Source organism: Homarus americanus, unplaced genomic scaffold, assembly GCF_018991925.1.
Source record: "Homarus americanus isolate GMGI-L3 unplaced genomic scaffold, GMGI_Hamer_2.0 scaffold19117, whole genome shotgun sequence".
Lineage (NCBI taxonomy): Eukaryota > Metazoa > Arthropoda > Malacostraca > Decapoda > Nephropidae > Homarus > Homarus americanus.
Genome location: NW_024754704.1, coordinates 3,980,472 through 4,006,913, shown reverse-complemented (window position 1 = coordinate 4,006,913; position 26,442 = coordinate 3,980,472). Strand labels below are relative to the sequence as shown.

The window sequence follows — 26,442 nt, the reverse complement described above, 5'->3', positions numbered from 1 at the left end:
AATATAAACAGAATCGGAGATATGATTATTCTATTACTTTTAAACTCAACATCATGACGTACTTCGATATAGTATGAATAAGATAGCTAATTTTAATTAAAAGATTATAAATATTGCATACTTTCAAAACTTAACTGTTACGAAACTTAAAAGTCACTTATCGTGATTACATAATACATTTGAGTAACATTAAAAACAGTAAATTTGTCAGAAATACACTATTATATTGGACCGTCAAGAGTACAGTGAGAAAGGCCCGTGAAAATACTAAACTGTTCACAGTCAACAGTCAGTCCCTGGTGCTGAACAACAGAAGGAAGAGCAACTACTGTAAAGTGTCTGATAAAGAGAAGAATATTTGTTTGATTATAAGGTTTTGTCTGATAAAGTGACAAATACTGTAAGAAAATCATGGGTAAGAAGAAAGATAAAGAATGCACTCATGGCAGTGACCACCAAACTCGGTCTGCGTCAGTAGAAGCTCAGAGTCAGCCTCAGGGTGAGTTACTGTGTTTGTAATGACTTAAAGTTTGATAATGAGCATTTTGGTTATTCTGGGTGTACGGCTCATGTCATTTCCATGCCTTGCGAGCTATCTTGGTGAGCTAATGCTCTGGAATATTGTCTTGTGAAAACCAGGAACTATAGGAAATTTTTCGATAGAAAAAAGGCAGTGGATATTTTGCCCTGACTGGCTAACTTCCTACTAACGCTATTTTACCGTGAGTGAGCTCCGATTGGCTAACCTTCCATTACTGGCAAACAAAGAAAGAACTATATATGACTATGACTGGTGGCATTTGACATTCATTTCACAATGAATCGATCATTGTGTAGCTATAGCATACATAACCATTAGAAGCTGTTTGACTTGGCTAATTTTTGGTATTATTGTATTTCCGCACCCGACATTCCTACCCCTAATCTATTATCATATTCGAATAAGGCCTCTAATTAAAGATAATTTTCTTGTTACATTACCGTTGCAAATGTATAATAACGGAGAGAGTGGATCCAAAATTTTCTCTATTTTTTCCATTAATCTTCCGCCATTATTGCCTACCTCACCTCCCACACTGCGTGTCTCCTTCATAAATCATCACGCGCATGCGTTCCCGTACACGTCACGTGGCCAATCAAAAACTTTTTTTTTTGCAATCAATTCAAATGATTTGTGGTTAAATTTGCAGTATTTCTGGCCCAATCAAATTCGATTTTTATTTTGGGTCTCATACCTGTATTTCGAAATTCAAATTCATTTCCGACCATGGAAGTCTGTGATGGGTGTCACTTCAATTATATGGAGCTGATTGCGAGTTTTTTTTGGAAAAATTAAGAAACTATAGCATTTTTTCGATATCCTGGTGTTCTCCCGATCTCAGTAAAGTGTCCTAAGTGCAAGAACGAATGTAATTATCGTCAAGAACAACATATGTGGCATTGTGGTAACTCCAACGATGAACGAGAACCAGGCCAATAAGGTAAGAAATAAGTGATTCCATCATATGGTGAGAGTCAGTTAGGTTAGTTTAGGTCAGATTTATGTTTTTCTAGTGTTTTGTATTTGTTTAGCAATTATTTTTTTCGGAAAACGCCCCACCCCAAAAAATCGATAAAAAATAACCGGCCAATTTCCGACGGAAATGAAGGTCATAACCGATATAAACAAACATAAATACGCTAGAAAAATTCATTTTTGACTTTCTAACAGAGTTGGGTGCACTTATACAAATATACCTAATTTTTTTTCCACATGTTCTTATCATTATAAAAGAGGCGACATTTACTAATAGGACCGAATGGACCCTGACCTAGCCAACCAAAGACACTTACCTAACTTCCTCGCCAGGGGGGCAGACCCCCATCATATTAAACAAAATGTACTTTGCCAATCAGAGCACACTCACGGTAAAGTAGCGTGAGTATGAACGTAGCTGCTCAAGGCAAAATATTCACTACATAGAAAAGGTAATCCTGGAGGAGATGGCTAACACCAGAAGGTATTGTTCAATTTTGTTATTTTTTTCCACAGGTGTTATTTCCAGTAAGTATTTAAAAGTGGCAAAATTTATTAGAACCTGACCTAACCAACCAAAGAAACTTACCTAACTTCCTAGCCGAGAAGTTCTGACCCTGGACCCCCCGTCATATTAAACAGAAAGTACTTATTTTGATATCTGGTACTGTACTAATAAAAGCAACTTTGTTGAAGCTTCATGGTGTAATTTTAATTTTTTTGTGGATGTGAGAGTACGCTTGGACTGAGTAGGTCAATTGTAAACAACGAGACAACATGCATTGATGACAGATATTTTGGAGGAGTTTTTACGGTAAATAATTAATTTCTTCACGTACAAAGTAAGTAGGGACATCATTCTGTGGTTGACCTATTCTAAATCTTAACCCTTACTTTTGTTTCCCCAAGTTTTTGGTCCATGCATGCTAGGATGCCTTGTTTGTACTTCTGCTGTTGACAAATGCTTCTCGGTGACCGACCGAACACTAAGCAGTGACCTTTTCATACCTTACCGAAGCAAATCTACCTAATTTAATATAGATTAAACCTACCAAACCTAACCTGAAATAGTATACTTCCATGTAGGTTTGGTTGGTTCATATATTTTTAGTGACATCATTATTATATTGTACAGTATTTGTAATGTAGCAAGTCAACATTGCATCAAGGAGCTAGCACATTGATGTAGATTTGTGTTCAGGACAAAAATAATTGAAAAAATTATAAATAAAACATTGCAATTCCTCCCCTTTTTGGTTTGTTTTGATATTCTAGAGGTACAGTAATAAAAATTGTTCTTCTATACAAAATGTTTCTAAAGTCTGGTTTCCTGACCTGGCAACCCAGGGTTCCTATAAACCATAGGTACAGATTTTTTCAGAGCTGCTATATGTATGTTGAAACAAGAGTGAAGATAATTGACAGGTCTGTATGTCTATTACCAAAAGTAATTACCAGACTTGATGTTTCAGACTCAGCGATGAACACAGTCAAGAAACCCAAGAAGCATAAACATAAGAAATCCTCCAAGAAGGAAGAGGTCGAGAGGATCATCAACGTAGAAGATATTGAAGATGTGGACATCTCTGTGGATGATATTGATGACTCGCCAACACAAGGCTTGAAACTGAAGATTAAGCTGCCTGACTCTTCACCAGAAAAACCGTACGTTGATTTGTGTTGCGGTCTTTCGTGCAAATTAATCAGAGTTAAAAAAATTACTACAAATACGATTACAAAACTACTGCAGTTCCTTTTGAGGCTAAATGAATTGTCTCATCTGAAACTGCTCCAGGATTGTTTAGTTATGTTCTCTGCTTAAAAAAAAATTAATTCAGCAGTTCCTGGCCATAGTATTTTTCTAAATTTTGTCATCAAATTAGTGTTTCTGTTTATGAGTGTTTCAAATATTCAGTGTGTCTTGAACTTGGGTTTACTAAAAATAAATTTTCTTCTTACATAGTTATTTACCTTTCCTATAATACACTTTATTGGTCCATATACAATTGTGTTCCTTCATAAGCACCTTGTTTTGTGATCATCCTTACCTTATTGAAATAAAAAAAGTTCAGTCATGTTACAAGAGTGGAAGGTTTGTTAATTAGCTTTTAAGAAAGTTGTTTCGCTAATTTAATGTTTGATAACAAATTTTAGAACCACGCCAAAATCTGTCAAGGTAAAATCAGAGAAGACGAAGACATCAGGATCCAAGAAGAGTGGTAAGAAGAAGGATGGTAAGGGGGAAGACGACACAGATAGTGAAGAAGAACGCTGGCTGGATGCTATTGAGTCTGGCAAGTTAGAAGAGGTATTGATGAACCATTTGGTGTTTGTAAAACTTGACTTGTTATACACATTTTTGGTTACAAGGTTTATGTTGAAAGTATATTAACTACTGTACATTAGGTAGATTATATGAAGATTAGGCACTCAAGCTTATTTCATGTGATGATTAAGCACCCTAGTGCTAACCAAACCTAACCCCTCCAGGTAGCATTGAGGTGTAGAATTATCAGATGAAATAAGCTTGGATGCCTAAACTTGATGTGATCCCTGTAATGTTGGTTAGATATGATTGAGTCTGGCATGAGAAGAGGTTGTGTTGAACAGTTTGATATGTATAGAATTGACAGTGTTTTCTCTTTTGATCACAGATGTTTAATGAAAATGTAATTACTGTACTGTCCATGCCTCTCATATCCTTCTTGGTCTTCCCTTGTTCTGCCTACCATCTTTTATCAATGTTCTTACTGTTATTTATTGAATGTATCTCACCAGTTGACGTGTCTTTTTGTCTTTAATAAATTTTATTTGGCAACCAATTTATGGATGTTCCAGTAGAGAATCTTGAGATATTTCTTTCTCTGGAGGAATTGGTGTTCACGAGGACTAAACCAAAATTGTAATTACTGTACTACATGTGTCTCTCTGTTGGGGCTTGAATTTCATTAGGAATGGGAATGATAGATGTCACATTGATACTCTATTTGTTGTAAAAAAATGTGTCTAGTTTTTAATGTTACAAAGAAAAACTACAATACCTCAGGGGAGCCACTTTAAGGAAAAAATATTAGTGATGAGTCATAGCTTTCCAGAAGTGAATGGACTTAGAAGGAATCTGAATGTGTTATTGATAAGGGGGAGAGAGAGAGAGAGCTACATACTTGTACGTGGATGGAAAAACATGAATACAGTACTGTACAGTATTTATGGTATCATGACTGATGAATGGTGAAGTACAATCCTTCTTATTAATAAATACAAACTAGTATGATGGTTCAAATTTTTTTTTGAGAGTTCTCACTGGGATTATGGCAATAAAAGGTATTGAGTGACAAAGTAGAGCATATGACAATATTTTGATAAATAAATGATTGTACAGGAGTTTAATGAACATATATTTTGTCATAGAGAGGATGAATAAGTTTGTGGAAATATTTTTCACATCTTTAAGAATGAATACAAGGAAATATGTAGAAAGATCCTCACTTTGAGAACTTGCTAGTTATGATTAATTATAGACTTTGACATTTGGACTGAGAGTAGCTGTGTGCAACAGATAAATGCAGTACTTTGTTCAGTCTCTGTGTAATGGAAGGGAAGTAACAATGTTATGAGCTTGCACAAGTACAATTGAATGATTCTAAAACCTAAAAGGAGACAACAAAGTGTAAATGAAACAAAAGAAAATGAACCAATATGGGGTTACAGTACAAGTGTGACATCTGAAGTTGTCATAGATTACAAAGAATGTTTTTTTTATTGTTCCTTATTCTGTATTTCATTTATATATTCTTTCAGGTTGATGATGAACTAAAGAGGATGAAGAACCCTAGACTGATGACTGCTCGACAGCGGGCGATGTTAGAAAAGGAAAAGAAGAGTGATGGGACAGATGACACATTCCCAGTTATACCAGCTGAGCCTCTTCTGTCACTTCCCTCAGGTTAAGACATTTTTAATGTTAATTTTGATTTAAGATTTTAAGTTTAATTTTGCTAAAACAAACTTTGTGTAACTCAACATCCCCATCACTTAGTAATGACCTGACTGTGACTAAGTGATCTCATTATTGGATCAGTTTAACAAGTACAGTACAGTAGTCAGGGTTAGCTAACTATCTTCTCAAAAGAAGATGTTTCCAAGAAGTCATTTTTTTTTTCTTTAATTTAATTTCAGAGGCAGCCTCCATAAAGGCTGATTTTCTCTGGGCCAAGCACCCTGGATATTTAGACGGTGTGAACACTTAAATTGTACAGTCCTGGTAGTATTGCCTTCATGACTTGGGTTTCCATTAAATGTTTTAGATTGAAGGCCCAAAAAAGATTTTGAGAGGCTTACGTGCTATAAATTGTTAAAATAATTGGGTTAAACTAGAGACTGTGAGTGATGAATACACATACAGTACTGTACTCCCGGATAATGGGCGGATTTTTATTTTGCGGTCCTCTATTATTCACAGATGACACCCTGGATATACTCAAGAATGTCTGAGGGTAGTTTTAAAGTTGCCGGCATTTTCGTGGCCGGGACAGGGAGCCATTCGTTCTAGCGACAGTAATTTCCTTTACCTGTACCTTACTGTATACAAATAAATATTGATTGGAAAATCCTCTCACAAATAATCAGAAACAAATGTAGTATTAAAAATGTTGAGTCTACCCTCAAGTCTACTCCATGCTTTGTTATTAATAAAGCATGGATTAGACTTGAGGATAGACTCAACATTATTAATACTACATTTGTTTTCAATTACTTATGAGAGGATTTTCCCATCAATATTTATGTGTATGTATTTTGTGTGTGTGTTTCCACATATATACAATACAGGTAAAAGAAATAATTGACCTAAGGGCAAACACAAAGGGAATGCCCATTTTTTTGTACACAAGTAAAAATTTAACCCCCCCCCCCCCAGTTGGCAAATGTTATTCACGGATTTGGCGATTCATGGCCATTTTGAGAACATAACCCCTGCGAATTTGAAGGTCCTACAGTATAAGTAAAAGTTAACTATAATAGTTGGATTCAATTTTTTTTCCATTATCTATTAAATAAAAATAAAGTTCTAGAAACTTAAAATCTTGCTGTGTCATATATATGTTGGTATAAAATATTAAGTAGATAAGATCAGTGAACCTTAGAATTTATCAAAGTAAATCTGTTTCCAGGTTTTAAAGAGAAAGTTATCACACAAGAAATGCTGGCCAAAAAAGCCATGAAAACACAAAAGAGAAGAGAACAGGCACAGGAAAAGAGGGAGGAAGATAAGGTATGTTTAATGGAAATAATGATTGTAAAGATGACAAGGTTTACAGGGTTTTTTTTTTACACGGGGATTAGCCCACCCGGGCACAGGTCACTGACCCACATCAGGGCCTGGGGGCAAAAATGTAATAATAATAATAATAATAATAATAATTCATAGTAAATAAAATGTATAATAAAAAAAAAAAAAATACAGTGGTCCCTTGGTGAACAAACACAATTCGTTCCACTGAGTCGTTCGTTAACCGAAAATTTTGTTTACCGAATCTATTATTTCAATGGGATATTGGGTAATTGGTTCCAACTCACAGAAAAGTACATAGAAAGTATAAACAAAATGCAGAGGACAGTACACTTACTTTGAGGTGTGTATGTAGAATGTTGCTGGTTGATGATGATGGGAATTAGAAGTGGAGGAGGAGAAGGGAGAAATGAAGGAAGTGGGGGTGGAGGAGAAGGGATAAGAGAAGCATTTTAATGCTTCTTGGGAGGCGAGTCACCTTCCATAATAATTTCAGGAACCTCTGGACTGACAAATTCGCTAACATGAAAATCCTCTCTCCTTTTGGAGAGGAACACTGAGGGGAATCATCTTTCTCACCCATGCTTGATGCAGTAATTTCACCAATAAAATTTTAAGTTCACTTGCTGTAATTAAAGATTATTTTATTTAAATGATTACTGCACTGTGCTATATATTATCAATATGTTAATTAAATTTCAGAATGATCAATAATTTTAATCTAAAAACGTAAAAATACTTTGTACATTGTTCAAGAGACCAACAAATACGATGTTTCCTCCACTGTAAACAAAGTTAAACAGAGACACTTTGGCGTGTAAGTCAAGCGGCTGATAGGCGCACAAAAAGTAATTCCCTTTACTGCATATATTATCAATATGTTAACTAAATTTTAAAATGACTAATAATTTTAATATAAAAAATGCAAAAAATATTAAAGAGCTAAACCTTCTTGACATTTACTCTACTGGAAGTGAGTGTAAACAGAACCGATTACTGTATTGGCGGACTAGCTGATAAGATGATACGCACAACAAAACATGTTTGTCGGAAGACTTTTGTTAATCGAAGTTTTGTTAGTTAATCGAACTGAAAATCCTTATGGGAGCTAATTCGTTAACCGAAATTTTGTTAATCGAACCGTTCGTTAACCGAGGGACCACTGTATAATAATACTACTACTAATAATAGAGAACCATAAATACAAAAATGAAAAAAATAAATCAATAGTGAAAAACACTACTGTATATGTATGCTGTGTTGTCAAAGTAAGAAAACAATTGAGACCCTGCAATTGTGTGTAAATGAGGCAGAAAGTCAGATCAGCAACCTGGAACTTGGGCACAATTTTCGTGATGCCATATGGCAGCAGGGTCTACCATTAGACAACACATTAAGCTTCCAATATCTTCCCAGGCGGTAGTACCTTCTTGAAAGGAGGAAGTGAAGGTAGGCTTAGTGGATGCATCAATTATCAAGAAAAAGACACGTTGATTGAATATGTTAATCAGCAGGAGGAAGAAACTTTTTTAGATAATGTTTTAACAGCTGACATCTGGTAAGTACAGTAAAACCACTACAGCAGAACCTCAATAAATCGGACCAATAAGGGTAGACCCCAGTCCAAAAATGCGAAAGATAAAAAAAGCGAATATATGGAGATGAAACACTGCTTATCTGAACTGATTAAAGAGAATCAGTTATGTTATGTTATGTTATTCCTGCACTTCAACAACAAAGGTCTTTAAGTGTATAATAAGGTTATTAAAAGAAAATTACATCAACAATAAAAATATATGAAAAAGAAACACTCTGGGTTGAAAATCACACTTAAGTCTGGTAGTCAACAACTGTTGTCACCGAGATGATTGTTATTTACTGTAAAGTTTTATATGGAAGCAACCACAGAATTTATTTTATGAATAAAGAGAAAACTGTATACTGTACAGCACTACAAGGATAAAAATAAGAACAAATAAGTGTAGGATTATATTGTATGTGGAAGACAAGAGTTTATCTGGGAGCAGCTGGCAGAGGGGTGGGGAGGAAGGGTAGAACGTGCAGGTTGCTCCCTCTCCATCTCTCCCCCATGAGTCATTTGCTTTCAAAGAGCAAACAGCTGATTGGCTTACTGCAACATCTGTGTTGAACACTTGACAGTACAGATTTGCATTTTCCGGACTGGGGTCTGCCCCAATTAGCCCAGTGTATCTAGGTACAGTACAGTGATATCTCCGTTAGGCGGGACAATTGGTGCAGAGCATTTTCAGGAATGAGATATTTCCGGGTAATGAGATGACTCTTTCAAATCCGGGGAAAAAAATCCCTCTTCCCCAGAATTTTCCGGGTAATGGAAAAATTTTCTCAAAAGTTCCAGGTTATGCATTATTTCATCTCTGAAAGCTGGAAAAAAAAATCCCGTCCCCGGAATTTTCCCGGTAATGGATAAATGATCTCAGAAATTCCAGAATGATACAATATTTCATCTCTCAAAGCCTGGGAAAAAAACCCATTTCAGGAGTTTCCGGGTAATATAAAATTTTCTCAGAATTTCCGGAAAATGCACCTGATTTTTGTCTCAAACCTGGACATAACTCCCCCATCCCCGGAATTTTCTGGGTACTGGGAAAATTTTCTTGGAATGTTCCAGAAAATGTGCCCCTCGGAAAATCATTCCCAAAGCTGGAATTCTCTCAAAATTCCAGCTTTGGGAACGAATTTCCGAGAAAATTTCAATTCCCGCTATCGAAGAATTCTGGGTTTGAGGGATTCTGGCTAACTGAAATATTGCTGTACATATGTTAAGTCTTGGCTCACTTTCTCACATCTTATGTTTGGAAGATAATCTTTATCTTTACTGTAAGAATATCAAACTGGTACTGTAGGGTGTGTTCTTTATCAGTAAATCCACAAACAATTTTGATTATACAAAAAGTAATATCCAGCACCTACGAACTTGAGATTGGCAAAGTCTATTTACTGTTCCTTTGTAATGACAAATGTACCAAATACAGGTACAGTATAGTCTCCATTTATGCGGATTTACTTTACGCGTTTGGTCATTTACGCGGCACATGACTAGACGCGTCATCCATCAGTTACGCGGTACATTCCATCATTTATGCGGCGCGTGGGAGGCCCAGACGCGCCAACTATTAGTTACGCTGTCCATTCTTGACCATACGCGGGAAGCGGCGCGGGGAGGGTGCGCAGTATGTCGCTCTTACGTTATCGCTGACGTCATATGACGTATCAGACTGTGATTGGGCTACGCATCCTTACCTCCCTCCGCCGCTAACTTTGATTGGTCTAATGTAACACGACGTGCCCTGTCCTGCCGGAGGGTGAGTCGCTGACCTAAGCTGCGCCAGTCTCACTGTTCTCAGTTTCCACATACATGTATACTGTTCTCTCTTGTGCCCGCTAATCCGTTCAACAATGGCGTCTGCTGGACCCCCACCACCCCCGAGAAACCTTGAATTACCTGGACCCAGTCACCCAAAGCCAAAGAAGATACGACTCGCTTTAAGCTATGAAGTAAAATACAAAATCGTGCAGGAGTTGGAGAAAGGAACGAGACAAGTTGATTTGGCGCGCCAGCATGGCATGAACGAATCTACGATCCGGACAATCAAGAAGGATGCCGCCAAGATCAAAGAACACATGAGCATCACAAAGTCTGCAGGTTCATCAATGGTTAAATATTGTCAGAATAAGGTGCTGCTCAAGACTGAGGGTTTATTGGTGAGCTACTTGATTCGTCAGGCGAGAAGGAACATGGCGGTGGATACTCGCGTGGTGCAGGACTACGCCGCGGAAAATGGGAGTTGCAGAGCCCAAACACTTCACTGCTTCCGCTAGGTGGCTGCAAGGGTTTAAAAGACGTAAGAAAATAAGAAACATTTAAATTGTTGGTGAAGGTGCTAGTGCTGACCGTGCTGCGGCGAGTGATTTTCCTCCATTCTTATGAGAAATTATGGAGGAAGGACAGTACACCGACGGCCAGGTGTTCAACATGGATGAATCCGGTCTCTTTTGGAAGAAATTACCTTCCAAGACATTCGTCGTTAAGTCTGCCAGCAAGTGTAGGGGCCGGAAGTTGCAGAAGGAGCGCATCACCGTGCCTGTTCACCACCAATGCCTCTGGCACCTGTAAGCTCAAGTTGTCTGTGATCCACACAGCCCGCAAGCCGCACGCCTACAAAAACATGGACATGACCAAGCTAAATGTCGTGGATGTTCACTGGTCTGTCCCTCTCCTGCAATTCTGCAAGCAACATAATGTTCCATTTAACATTTTGTTGCTCCTTGATAACGCACCAGGACACTCGCCCCTATTGCTGGATCATCGCCCCAATGTAAAAGTGGTCGTCCTTCCCCCTAACACTACGTCATTAATCCAGCCCATGGATCAAGAGTTGATATGTAATGTCAACTCTGCTTTCTCCAAAAAGAAGTTTTGGCTCCTTAATGACTTGACCAACACCAAGGATGAATTGCGGAACCTGAGTGACACCGATAGCGAGGACGAGGATCCAGAAGAGTTGGCGGAGCATGAAATGCGCGTCAAACAGTTTTGGAAAAAAATTTACGTCAAGAAATCTGTTGATTTCTTGGTGGAGGCATGGGGGCAGCTGTCTGTGGCAACGATTCGTCATGCGTGGCGGCATGTGTAGCAGGGTATCCCAGGTGGGAGGCAGAGTCAAGCGGTGGCTGGTGAGGTTCAGTCTGTTGTAGCGGCATTGGACCTTGCAAGAGAGGCTGCACAGAGTGTTACAGCAGCAGGCTTCTCCGAGACAACCAACTGCGATATCCTGGAGGTAATTAGGCAACCTGAGGTGACCGCCGACGACTTGCTGGAAGATGATGACGTAAGTGAGGCTGCAGGTGGTACAGCAGAAAAAGAAGAACAAACGTTAAGTCATAGTGATGTAAAGGATGCCATCGAGTATGTCGAGAAGAAAGTCAAGCTCATCCTTTCAAAAGACCCAGCGAATTACCGCTATGAAGTTACTAATAACCTCCTGTTGCAATCTATGGAGCCGTATATTCAGTTGTATCACGACAACATCAATGCTAGTCGTCAACTCAATATTACGGAATTCTTTGCCCGCAACCAACCACAACCACAGCCAGCCCAAGTCAGTGACAGTGACGATATGGACTTTGAGGGGTTTGTCAGGGAGGCCCTGCAAACCTCTGTGAATAGTGATAGTGATTCACCGGAGTGCCACTAATCTGCCCTCTGCCTCGGAACCAGCCGCCATCCCCGTATGCCGACCCATCTCTTCTACTAACATAAGTGTTAAACACCTTCATATTTGTACAGTAGTGTAGTTTTTTATTTAGATATTATATATGTGTCAATACCATCATAAAATTATGATGTTATTTCTACTACAAGGTACGTATTGTGTCGGAAAAAGTGGAGTTTGGGAGTCTGCCCAGTCTCTATTTCAATTAATCCATATGTTTTGTCATTTCATTTACGCGTTCCTTGCTTTACGCGAACCTCCACGGGTTCAATTGACCGCATAAATGGAGACTATACTGTATCTTGTTCTTTTTAAGGATGCCCTTTTTGTGGTACTGCAATTTTTTTATTTATTTTTTTTAACTGATAAAAACATCCTACAATATTTTTCTGTTCCCATTTAGTTTGTAATGAATGATTGTTATTAGAAAGATGGAATGTGGCTGTTGTGACTTTTTAATCATCGTTATTGTTGAAATTTTTAACCTATGTACTTGTTCTTTATAAAAGTTGAGCTTGTATGTCATTATTTTGTGATGCATTACTGTCATAACTCTTGGGTATGTTTAATTGATGTTTTCCTCATTACAGAAAAAAACAGTTGACCGACTACTGAAAAAGCAAGATTCAAAAGTAGGCAAAATTAGCAGACTTAAATTCTCAAAAAAGGAAATTCCCATGTATTCATATATCAACAACAAAGAGATGGCGACCCTGTCTGTTCCAGTTTCTTTTCCTTTTCCAATGGAGCCCCAGTCTGAAAGGTAGACATTCTTTTCATAGTACAGTATAATATTTATGCATTTCTCTCAACTCCCTACCAGGCCAAAGTTGTTAACTCCCTGTCAGTCCCAAGGTGTTAACTCTCTGTCAGGCCCGAGGTGTTAACTCACTGTCAGGCCTGAGCCATCATCTTATTTCTTACCATGTTTTTAATGAGCCTGAAAGAGGTATAACTGCTATTTATTTATTTAGAAAGGCTTCACATCTCATCCCTTCCTACTTTCTATTCTACTGTGAGGTGTACTGGTAGGTGTATTATTCATCAATCTGTGACTTACCAGGTGTGTAAGCATCCTTACCATCACCTCCCAATGTACTGAATATTTGCAATTTTCTTTTAATTCCTTAATTACCTTTTCCTATGTATTAGTTTTTATTGATAATTAAACTATGGGTAATTATTGCTACACCAGCAGGTCTATGCTGAATCTGTTGACACAGATATACTGTACTGTATATAGGGATGTAGCATTAGGTGCCTTCCATCTATATGTGAACAAATCGTTTTCCGAGATCTGCAGCTGGATCACTATGAAATCTCCAGGAATGTTGTGTGTCTAAAAAAATAAAATAGGTTATTTTCATGTTATATTAATTAGCAGGGCATTCACAGCTGCTATTTGTTTGTTTGCCTTTGTTACATTTATATGGGGAACATGCATAAATGGTGCATGCCCCATCCCTTAATTTTTGTGTCAAAAATTAATTTTCCTTCAAAGAAGTTCTGTTATACATAGTGTATTGGCATATTTTCCACAACTGGGTTGTGTTATATCCTCTGGCAAATGGCCTCAGGTATTCAGCAGTCTGGTCTAGCACCCTAACCAGAAATTTTGGATCCACCATTGGACAGATGTGCATTGAAAGGGTTTAGTTTGACATTCATAGATGTGATTTGTTACAAAAACATTGAAGTATTTGGAGTGGAGCATCATTTATTTAAATCATTCTGCTAAGTCAAGAAATTATTATTCTTAGGCAGATAACTTGTCAAGTCGCATTGAAGAACCCATTTTAGGTAGGCTATTACTAGGCTGAGAACCAGTCGGAGTAGGCCATGAGCCTCTCCTGAAATATACACGAGGTCTATACCTAGGACAGTGGCGCCTTAGTTCCCTTCAAGGTACTCCCCTTGGGACCTCACACACTTCTCCCGGCATCCCTTCCACTTTTCAAAACTGTCTGCAATGTCCTCTTTTGGGTTCTTAATCAGCTGCCTCATCGCATTCTCCTTAATCTCGTCCACGGTCTGAAATCTCTTCCCTTTCAATGGCGATTTTTGCTTTGAAAAAAGCCAGAAGTTGCAGGGAACCAAATCTGGGCTGTAGGGGGGCTGAGAGACCTGGGTGATGCGATGTTTTGCCAAAAAACCCTGCACGAGACGTGAAGAATGGGCAGGCGCGTTGTCATGATGAAGCTGCCAGTCACCACTTGCCCACAGCTGCGGTCGTTTTCTTCTTACCGCATCCCTCAGCTGGTGAAGAACTTCGATGTAGTACTCCTTCATTATTGTTTGGTCATTGTAAATGCGACAGTTACACAGTACCCAGGCTCACTCAACGGTGTCTGCCGGTCAACTGAGTTGTACCACGGGAATGTGGCTGTTCATGCATGTGCAGTACGGTCCTCTCTGAGTGGCTACCAAGTTACATCAAGGCCGCACGACCAGTTCTCACAATATTCACAATGGCTGGATACTTTCCGGAAAGACCTCGTATACGTAGTACTGTACTAAATATATTACGGTATTATTATTATTATTTTTTTTTTACATCAAAGAGATATCCGCATTAGCCAGAATTATTAGTGCAGAGCAGTTCTGGTTTTGAGAAATTTCCGGGTATGGAGACAAATTTCTCATCCTTGGAAAAAAATAGCACATTCCCGGAATTTTTACAGGTATACAGTATAGTCTCGATTTCCGCGGATTTCCTTTACGTGGTTGGTCATTTATGCAGCACCTGGTCACATCGGCAATTATTAGTTACGCGGGAAGCGGCTCGGGCAGGGTGCTCGCTAGATCACCCAGTCAACAAAACATTACCGAGTTCTTCACCCGCCACAGCCAGCCCAAGTCAGTGATAGTGAGGATATGGACTTTGAGGGGTTTGACAAAGAGGCCCTGCAAGCCTCTGTGGTGGATAGTGATACAGGTGAGGGCCAATAATCTGCCCTCTGCCTCGGAACCAACCTCCCATCCCCGTGTACCCAGCCATCTCTTGTACTAACGTAAGTGTTAAAAAACCTAATATTATTGATACAGTCATGCGCTGGTTAGAGTTCTAGATACGTTCTTGGAAACGTGACGTTAACCGAAATGGACTTTGTCAGATCATCACATAAACTTTGTATTTATACTTAAGTGTATGTGGAATACTATATACGTACATATACACTCTTACTCTTAAATCACTACTGTAATGCGATACAGGTGATTAATTTTTATCTCTTGTGCAAAATATATGATGTTATATTCAAATTATTCGCTGTCTTACAAGGATTCCAGCAATGCAACTTATATTCTCCTAACTTTAGTCTGTGATATTATATAAGATAAAAACTGTAAGCCTAAAACCCTGACTGGGGAGAGGGGGGGAGGGAAGCGGGTACGTTTGACAGTTGGCGCCCAAGGTTTAACGCGTGTTTATTTATCAGTCCTTAAGTGACTAAGCTTCTCTCTTATAAAAAGCCAGTGAAATGACCTGGGTGAATATAATTTACATTGGTGGGATTCTTGTAAAATAGTGATTAATTTGAATATAAACAAGCTATAATTTGCACTGGACATAACAATTTTAGTACAGTAATCAATTTAGTACATGTACACTCCAGCTTTGCACTAAGGTCATTTATTTCTTTTACGTTTCTTTTAGTATGGAGTGTGCATGTAAATGGATGAAAAGAAATGAAGAAATTTATGTAAATCTACCCAAAAATACAGTTGAAAAACTTTATATTATAAAATGTACTACAGTACTGTACACTAATGTACTACAATTTTTATCTCGAGCAAAATATATGACGTTTATATTCAAATTATTCGCTGTCTTGCAAGGATTCCAGCAATGCAAATTATATTCTCCTAACTTTAGTCTGAGATATTATATAAGATAAAAACTTTAAACCCTAATGAAACCACCAAACTTTAGTCTGGGAAGGCAGGGGTAGGGAGGGAGCCAGCGAGAGTGGGAGGTGAGGTGTAGGATTTTGATTGACAGATAGTGTCTGGTGAAGTGGCTGGGCAGATGGGGGTAAGGAGATACGTAATGACAGTTGGCTCTGAAGGTCTGTGTGTTTATTTATCAGTCCTTAAGAGTGACTAAGCTTTTCTCTATTAATTTGCCACCCAAACAACCGGGGAGAATATAATTTACATTGCTGGGATTCTCGTAAGATAGTGATTAATTTGAATATGAACATGCTATATTTGCAATAGACATAACAATTTTAGTACCATAATCATTTTGTACATGTACAGTACAGGCTTGCACTTAATTCATTCGTTTCTTTTAGTATGGTGTGTGCATGTAAATGAATGAAAATAAATGAAGTGGTCCCTTGTTAACCAAGGGACCACTGTATTGCAGTGTACTTGTACTGTACAATACTTTTTACTACAACGTACGTATTGTGTCGGAAAAAGGGTAGTCTGGGGGTCGGCCCAGTCTCTATTTCAATTAATCCCATATGTTCTGTTATTTCGTTTACGCGGACTTCCATGGGTTTAATTGACAGAGTAAACCGAGACTATACTGTACTAGGAAAAGTTTTCCCAGAGTCTAAACTATGCATCCCACACAGACAGACACTGAACTGTATATATTTATGCAAAAATCGCTGTACATGCAAAATATATTGTAAATACAGTAAAACCTCGATTAACCGACCACATATGGAGGGAAGGGGCCGACGGATAATCCGAAAGGTCGGTTAATCGCACATAAAGTCTACGGAAATAAAACATACATTTTCAAAGTACCTTTCCCTAACCTACCCTTAGCCCGGGTGGGCTAAGACCCGTTAAAAAAAAAAAAAAAAATTAAGAGCTCGGGATCGACGGTTAATCCGAAAGTCGGTTAATCGAGGTTTTACTGTATACAAAATATACTATTGTTTATTTTGGGCTTAAAGACCAAAAAATTTACCACAATGTGTTGTGGTTAAGCAAAATTTCATTAAAGGTTAGGTTTGGATAGATTAGGTTAGATTATGTTTGGTTAGGTTACATGATGATTGGGTAAAACTGAAGATGTAAAATTTTGCTTTCTGGTTATTTTGAAAACATCCTCAAAGTGTTTTGATCGTTTTCGGTTTTTGAGCCTAACATACACTATACTTATCAGTAGATGGTGTCATCCTGAGCTTGTGATGCAGGCCAAATGGTGATATGATAACACAGGATAGCCTGCCTTTGTCCTGTAGCAGGTGTTGGTAACTGTCACTCTCCTCTCCCTCCATGAAGGAGGGATTGTCCACATGCAGGGTTGCATTGTTTAGCGATCGGGATACATTCCTGAAAAACAGATCGCTAAGTGATTTGATCGTTGAGCGAACAGAAATAAGAAATATCTTAAACAATGGATAATGGAGGGATATAGTTCGTGGAGAAGGCATGTAATTGTGTAGATGAGTCACCGACTTGCCACCCAGTAGCACTCAGAGGAGGTAAGGCCGAGCTGTGAGCTCTATTATTGTTCAACTCGTAATTTCGGCCTGTATACGTAATTTTCTTCATTTTCTTGTATTCTGAAACATGCACACACATTTGTTGACATAGAATGTGCAGACAAAATAAAAAAAACTAATTGTCATAAGGTAAAAAATGTAAAGGGTATACATTAAACAGCAGGTAGCTGATAAGAGTGGAGGGGGAGGGAGGAGTAATCACAAGTACACAAAACCTATAAATCAGTGGAGATGTCTTGAATAAAAACAAAAACTAAGGTGCTCCAGTGTTTCCTTTTTCACACTTACTGAATGTACAGTACATTATTTGTAACTTTAATAATTTTTTACATCTTAGCACTGCTTTAACAGTATTTTTGTCCGATTATATGCTGGTACAGTAATGTACTGTACTGTACTGTACTGTATACAACACCTGCAATCTCTCGGAAATTCGTTCACATGCCCGGAATTGAGATTTTCTCAGAAATTTCTGGAAATGCTCATGATTCCAACCTTGGAACTCATTCCCATGCCCAGAATGGAGAGTTCTAGGATAATTGCGAGATTACTGTACACAGAGTATGACAGTCATAAATGTTTTAATTATTGTTTTTACTCACACAGGAAGATACCAGTGGTTGTATTATGTGGTGCTCCTGGATGTTCCAACCCAAAGAAATACTCTTGCTCCAGGACAGGCATTCCACTGTGCAGCCTCCAATGTTATAGTGTTAATATGTCTGTTCACAAACCATTTATTACTGCCTAAATGTTCATTATATATAGAAAAATATATACCTGTATATTTATTTAATGTGTGTTTAATAATCCTAAGGTTTGGTTGTACTGTATTGGTAACTTTGTGAAAACATGAACATGAACCCTAGAGTTCTTTGATAAAATCATTGCTAATTACAGTGGTCCCTCGGTTAACGAACACAATTCGTTCCAGAAGGTTGTTCGTTAACCGAAACCATTGTTTCAATGGGATTTTGGGTAATTGGTTCCAGCTCACCAAAAATTACATACAAATTAAAAATAAATGCAGTAAAGTACACTTACTTTGAAGTGTGCATGTAGAAGGCTCCAGGTCGATGATGATGATGGGAATTAGAAGTGGGGGTGGAGGAGAAAGGAGAAGAGAATGCATTGGGGTGGAAGAGAAGACACCCCATGCTTCATGTCGCCATTTATATACAGGTATTGTCAATATGTAAAATAAACTTCAGAATGACCAATAATTGTACTGTAAAAATAGTTTATGTTCAAGAGAGTCTCAAGCAAGATGCTTCTTCCACTGAGCAGGGACACACACTGACGCCATTTTGGGCGAGTCAAGAGGCTGTTTAGCTCGCTAAAAACTAGTTCCCTGTACTTCCATTATGTTAAATAATTGTTAAAATGACTAAAAATTTTAATATAAAACTTTTAAAATTATTGAATAGTACAACCTTCTTGATATTTACTCAAATGGTAAAGAATTTAAGCCCTAGAACCGATTACTGTACAGTATAGTCTGCATTTATGCGGTCATTTGAACCCGTGGAGGTCCGCGTAAAACGAGAAACGCGTAAACAAAATAACAGAACATATGGGATTAATTGAAATAGAGACTGGGCCGACCCCCAAACTCCACTTTTTCTGACACAATACGGATGTTGTAATAAAAATAACATCTTAATTTTATGATGGTATGCACACACAATTAATAATAAAGAGAAATATCAATAATATTAGGTTTTTTAACACTTACGTTAGTAGAAAAGCTGGGTCGACACGTGGATGGCGGCTGGTTCTGAGGCAGAGGGCAGATTAGTTGCCCTCCGGTGAAACACTTTCACTTTCACTACTCGCAGAGGTTTGCAGGGCCTTCCAGACAAACCCCTCAAAGTCCATATCCTCACTGTCACTATCACTCTCACTGACTTGGGCTGGCTGTGGCTGTGGTGGGTTGCGGGCGAGGAAGTCCTCAATACTACGTTGACGACTAGCATTGATGTTGTTGAGATAGATCTGGATATACGGCTCCATAACTTTCGTCAGATGGTTATTAGACACTTCATACGATGCTTGTCTGGGTCGTTGTCAAGGATGAGCTTCATTTTCTCCCCCAACGCGATGATTTCCTTCACATTATCATGGCTTGCTCCAGGTAATTCAAGGTTTTTCTTGGGTGGTGGGGGTCCAGCAGAAGCCAGTGTGAGGGGAATAGCGGGCACAAGAGAGAACTGTATACGCGGACTGAGAATAATGAGACTGGCCCGGCTAGGTCAGCGACTTCTACCCTCTGGTGGCAGGGCACGTCATGTTACATTAGACCAATCACAGCTAGCGGCGGAGGGAATGCATGGGTGGTAAGGATGCGTGGCCCAATCCCAGTCTGATACGTCATATGACGTCAGCGATAACGCAAGAGCGGCCTAATGCGCACCACTCACCGCGCCGCTTCCCGCGTATGGTCAAGAATAGACCGCGTGAGTAAAAAATAGTGCGGCGGTCTGGACCTCTCCAGCTGCTCACCGCGTAAATAATGAAATTTACCGCGTAATTAAAACATTTCATTTAGGCAAGGCACAGCGTAAATGACCAAACACGTAAGCAAAAACCGCGTAAATCCAGACTATACTGTATTGGCGGACTAATATTACAGCTGGTGAGCAGCCGAAAGCAAGCGAAAACATGTTGGGAAAAATTTGTAAGGAATTCGTTAACCAAAATTTTTTCGTTAACCGAAGTGAAGAAGCTTATGGAGGATAATTCGTTAACCAAAATTTCGTTAACCGAGGCATTCGTTAACTAAGGGATCACTGTATTCCACTACCAAGTTTATTGTAAGCCAGATCCAATGTACTGTGAATAATGCTGTATCATTATGAAAAAGCCATTTGTAACTTAAAAGTTATTGAGGAGTTTTAAATACTGTAAATATAAAAATATAAATGAAAATTATATATATATTTTTTATGATCAGTTTCTATCATAAACAGGAAACAAACCTTCAAGAGATGAATTGGATTGATCAATATGTCTACAATAAAAGAGCTCTTAGTATTTATCTTAGTGGCACTAACCCACCCATTTCAGCACTGGTCATTACCCAACAAATACATGAAGATACCTTGGCCCAGAATACACTTTAAGAAAAAGAAAGAATGATTGGTTTTGTCTGTGCAAGTTAGTACACAATAATATACTATATATTATAGTTAAAATGTACCTTTGCATCAATTAAATTTGACGAATAAATACTACTGTATTTCAAACATCTCGACTTTTAAATATTGATCCTAAGTGCTATTTACATGATTCGAATTCAAAGCACAAGAGGAGGAACTGACCGACGTACACAAAACCAGCTGAAGTCTGTTCACAAGAAGAGCACTGGTGGTGGGACATTCATACAGTGTGAATGAATTTTTTTCATAAATTTTGTAATAGTTTTCAAAGGTGCCAACTTTCTGAGACTTGGATACCTGATTTGATAGGTTCTACTGTATAAGACTGTTTTACATAGGCCAGTTGTATTTTGATATCCTCGTGTTGTCCATAAATCTATTAAGAGAACACCAGTGTGATCTGTAATTTGTAATTTTATCAATAAAGTGTTAACACAAAGAATCGTTTACAAATAATTCAAACATACAATGAATATGTCAATTGAAGGAGCAGCTCTTGTTCTTTTGGTCTTATGTTGCAGGCAGCTACCCAATCATAGCTTATCTCTTCTTACTTCATCAGTCAACAGCATCATGCTCCTCACAAACCCACAATCAGTTGGCGCTAGATACTTTGTGACAAAATCCCCCAGTTTGAGACCTCTCAGAAATTACACGTTTATTGTGTTTTGTTTTTTTACGGGGATTAGCCCACCCCGACATAGGTCACTGACCCACATCGGGGCCTGGGAGGCGTAAATGTAATAATAATAATATTTCATAGTAAATCAAATTTATAATAAAAATGCAAAATTTAAAATAAATAATAAAATAATGAAAATAATAAGAACACTAATAATAATAATTAAATAAAGAACCATAGAGAAACACAAAAATTAAAAAAAAGATCGTAAGGGAAAAACAATATGTGTGTGTTGTGTTGTCAATAGTAAGAGAAACAATTGAGACCCTGCAATTGTGTGTAAATGAGGCAGAAAGTCAAATTAGCAACCTGGGACTTGGTCACAATTTTCGTGATGCCATATGGCAGCAGGGTCTACCATTAGACAACACATTAAGCTTCCAATATTTTCCCAGGCGGTAGTACCTCCCTGTTTGGTAGCTGCCTACTACCTGATGTTGGTCAAGTTATATAACTAACATACAGTACATGATTCTGAAAGTACAATCCATGCCAGTGGTTCTTAAACTATGGGTTGCCAAGTTGTTCAAATGGGTCACGAGACCATTATTGTTGTCAAGGTTGCAAACAATTCACTTTGGTCTTCATTTTACTACTGACCAGTACACACACAGTGTGGCTTGGGTCATGCCTTGTCAAATGATACTATCTGTTCACGTATCAATGACATGTCGTTCAGTCAGTTCAGCCATCAACTGGTCAGTGATGACTCCTAACTGCTTGTTTGTCACATATCGAGAAGACATGGAAGAGTTGTTTTTTCTTGCTGGCTGCTAGTCATAACTATGACAGGCTGTGTCATTTTTTACATGGTGGATTGCAGTGACAAGGAACCAGCCATCCATGCTTGGAGCACAACAAGGCTTTGCTGCTTGTGTGAAAGAACTGAATCCAAATGATTTAATCATTCATTGTCTTCTTCACCATGAGAGCCTTGCTTTAAAAAAAGCTGTCTGGTACCTAGTCTAGGAGATGTAAACAGAAACCAGATATCAGATGAACAACGATGTTATAGAGAAATCCGAATGCGATAAAAATTTAGGAGTAATGATAAATAGGAATCTTAAGCCAAGTAAACAATGTGTATTTGCTTGAAACAAGGTTAATAAAGTACTTGGGTTCATGCAAAGGAGTGTTAGTTACAAGACTAGCGAGGTCATCCTAAAACTATATCTTGCGCTTGTGAAACCTCACTTGGATTACGCAGTTCAATTCTGGTCACCATATTACAGAATGGATATAGAATCCTTGGAAAGAATTCAGAGGAGAATGACAAGACTAATCCCAGGCATTAAGAACCTTGAGTATAGAAACAGGTTAAAGCATCTTAATTTGCCCTCCCTCGAGAGACGTAGAGTGAGGGGCGAAATGATAGAGGTGTATAAATGGAAGTCAGGGCTAAACAAAGGGGACATAACAAAGGTACTCAAACTATCCAACCAGTAGCGAACTCGTAACAATGGTTTTTAAATTACAGGGAAGACAAATTTAGATTTAGGCGAGAAATAGGTAAACATTGGTTTGGAAATAGAGTAGTGGATGAATGTAACAAGTTACCAGACTTCATCATTAACTCGAATATGCTGGATAGCTTCAAACATACCGTAGGTTGGATGGATATATGAGCAATAGGGATTGGGTGTAAATGGGACTGCCCAGTATGGGCCAATAGGCCTGCTGCAGTTTCCCCTATTCTTATGTTCTTATGACTGTCGTTAAGAAGGAAGCAGTTCAAGTGGTGAACTTAGCCAAAGCATGTGCACTTGGTTCGAGGTTGTTCTGGAAAACGTGTTCTGACTTTGGATCTGAGCACATCCACCTGCTGTGTCTTTCGGTGGTCAGGTGGCTTTCAAGGGGAAAGGTTCTGGAATGAGTTATGGCCTTGAGAAATGAGCTTGAAATATTTCTCAACCATTTTGTCTCGGAAACAAAATGGTTGCTCCAAATGGCTTACCTCACAGATTTATTAAGTGAAATTAACTGCCCGAATGCTTCCGTGCAAGGTCAAAGTCACACTTTCATTTAACTCGCTGACTGGTTGTCCTCATTTAAGGACAAATGGAAGTTGTGGAAGGGCAAAAAGGATTGAGGAATGACTGGCCTCTTTCCTTTCCTTAAGCTACCTGTTGGAAGACGAAGGAAAATGCATCAGCATTATTTGAAGATTTTCATAGCACTATCTTGGAGAACTTGAACAATCTCAGAGAAGAATATAAACACTGTATCTTTACTCAAGATAGCAAGAACACTACTGGGTTTGATAAAGCCTTTCAATGTCCACGTGGAAGAGATGACAGTGCACCCAGACTGCAGCAACAACTGATAGAATTACATGATGAATTGTTTTGTCATAGCATCAAGCCCTTTAGTACTTTATGGGTCACACTCCTCAATGAAAAAACAATTGTTACTGCCAAAGCTCTGAAATTTGGGTTAATATATAGGACTAACCCGCCGACGAGTTATTTTCATTACTGTTTATTTTCTTACATTATTTTCATCAGCGAGTTGTGATATAATAATTTCTTGTGGAAATTGCTCGATTCATGGGTAATTAGGCGCCAAGGCACGTACTAGTTTGTCTTGCGTGTCTTGGTAATGAGGCAGTTTCTTTTTCAGCATGACTTGTGAAGGTTGTCACCGGTCTTATATGGAAGTAAGGTAATTTGCTAATTTAGTGATAAAGACAATGAGACCCTAAAGTTTTTCTTAGACCACGGCATCGTTCCTTTAAGTGGAAAGTATTGTTCACAGCAATAGAACTGGGTTTGTGTGCTAAGTCAGTTGTTGTTTGGAAACAATCATCCATCACTTCATCGACGCTGTGGCTTGCGTTTCGTGCCTTCTCAATAACAAATCACTCCGTTGCCCGGGCTCAGTAAGCGCCGATACAGCTCACGTCCAGAAAATGCCTAAAATTTCAACATATAGTAAGTTCTTTCTGTTTTTAATATACCGGGGGTCCGGGGCGCGGTGAGAATGTTAGGTAAGGTTAGGTAGGTTTGTTTGGTTAGGTTGGTTAGGTTTTTCTTCTTCTACTTACTTTTATCCTCTTCACCATTGATTAGCTCGTTAGCCGCTTGGGCGATCGGTCACATTTCTGTTACACATTGTTGGCAAGTACTGGGCATGCACTCGCTCCTGAATGTACCTGAACCTGCTCCAGTGTTGGTCAAGTCTGGTCTTGAAAGAGCTCACACTCGGTGCCGTCACAACACTTTCTGGCAGATTGTCTCAAGAGTTCACAACCCTCACTCGGAAAAAGTTTGCCCTCACAGTTTGCTGGACTTGTGGCTTCTTCGATCTTGAGTTGTGACCCCTTGTGGGGCGAGCGTCCACCAGCTCCAAGTAAGGACACTCAACTGAGTAGTGCCCCTTGAGATGCCGATACACCTCAATTAGGTCTCCCCTTGCCCGTCTGTAGTATAAGCTAGGCAAGTTCAGGCTCTCCAATCTCTCAGGGTAGTCGAGATGTTGAAGTGCAGGCACCAGTCTGGTGGCCCTCCTTTGAACATTTTCAACCAGTTGACAGTCCCTAGCATATTTCGGGGACCAGACGGGGTGACAGTACTCCAGATGGGGAAGCACTTCACTCTTGAAGATCGTTATGAGGGACGGACCATCTAGATATCTGAACGACCTTCTTATAAGACCCAATAATTTATTTGCCTGATTTATCATCTTTTTGCAGTGGCCCGAGAACTTCAGCTCATTGTCAACATACACACCTAGGTCCTTCTCACATTCAGTGAGGAGGAGCTAGGAGTGGGCGCTAGTGAAGGCTGGGCGGTATCTTAATGTTATCAGCATGACCTGTGAAGGAGGACGAGATCGTTTCACCACCATTGCTGAATGGAAACTGCTTTTTTTGTGGCCTCAGCAGCACTTGTCTTATACACGTAGTTCTGCTATAACGCGATAGTTGTGTTCTTGTAAAACATCGTGTTATAGAAATTCGCGTAATAGAAATAACAGGGCTTATGGAGAAAATAGGGTTAGGTGCAGATTACTCCAAATTGAAAAAAAAATTCGTAGTTAGCCTAACACAAAGGATAGCACAGTCTAAATAAATGTTACATTCATATCTAATAATGAAATCATACAGTAAATGTTACACTTTACCTTGAAAAACTATGTATATAACTTGATGGGGGAGAAGGTTGATGTTGAGGAGTCATGAAACATCAAGCTTTTCTTCAAGTGTTATAGCCTTTCTTTTACGATCACCACCGGAAATGCGATCACCAGAACGCTTCCCAGAGATATTCTTCTTTTCCATAGTCACAAAATTGGAGAAACAGTAATCAGAATTCACTGAGGACGCTTAAAAACTTCACACTTGTTTCAAACGGAACGTGTGGAGTAAACAGAGTGCGCGGGTCTAAAACGCTATGTATTTTGTTTTTCTCTCTTATTTAAAATTTTACAATTTACATATACTGTACAGGTATACTGTATACATAAATAGTACATAAATTATTTCTGCAATTGTTCACAAACAAAACACATAAATCAATTGAACATGTGATGTCGAACGTGAACTGTAAACACTGCATAACCCAGCGCCAAGCCACAACACTGTACAGTACACTTTAAACACTACCGTATATTACGGCCTATAAGACGAAATTTGAACATTAAAAAAATCTGCCCAAAGTTAGGGGGTCGTCTAAACCACCAAGTTTAAAATTCTTACCTCTTAAATATTGTGGTTTAGTGTGTCAAGAGTGGTGATGAAAACATCGTAAGCCACTCACAAGGTCTTACCACTAATTATTTTATACTGAAACTTACGTTTGGCAAACTGGATTCAAATTAAGATTACCGGTATATTAAAATAATAAAAATGTATTATAAACCTGTCTAACATACCGTAAAAGAGATTTATACCCCTGTAATAAACACAGCTATCATCACACACCCCTCCCCACGCCCCCCCCATTTGCCAGTGAGGAGACAAGAAAGGAAAAGTGCATTAATTCTTGAAACTATCGACGGTTAATTACAGACGCTCAAGTGACGTCACTAGTGTTTACACTACACCAGCTGGTAATATTTGATGCCATTACTTGA

The 26,442-nt window shown here is 38.7% G+C and overlaps 1 protein-coding gene across 1 annotated transcript; it reads left to right on the top strand.

Moving 5' to 3' along the window:
* Positions 1–249: 249 nt before the first annotated feature.
* LOC121855987 (INO80 complex subunit B-like) lies at positions 250–18,325 on the top strand. The gene is made up of 7 exons (XM_042351211.1): positions 250–499; positions 2,989–3,181; positions 3,671–3,824; positions 5,318–5,462; positions 6,688–6,788; positions 12,652–12,824; positions 18,136–18,325. The coding sequence occupies exons 1-7, from the start codon at positions 412–414 to the stop codon at positions 18,278–18,280; spliced, it is 999 nt and encodes a 332-aa protein (XP_042207145.1). The 5' UTR covers positions 250–411; the 3' UTR covers positions 18,281–18,325.
* The last annotated feature ends 8,117 nt before the right edge of the window (positions 18,326–26,442 follow it).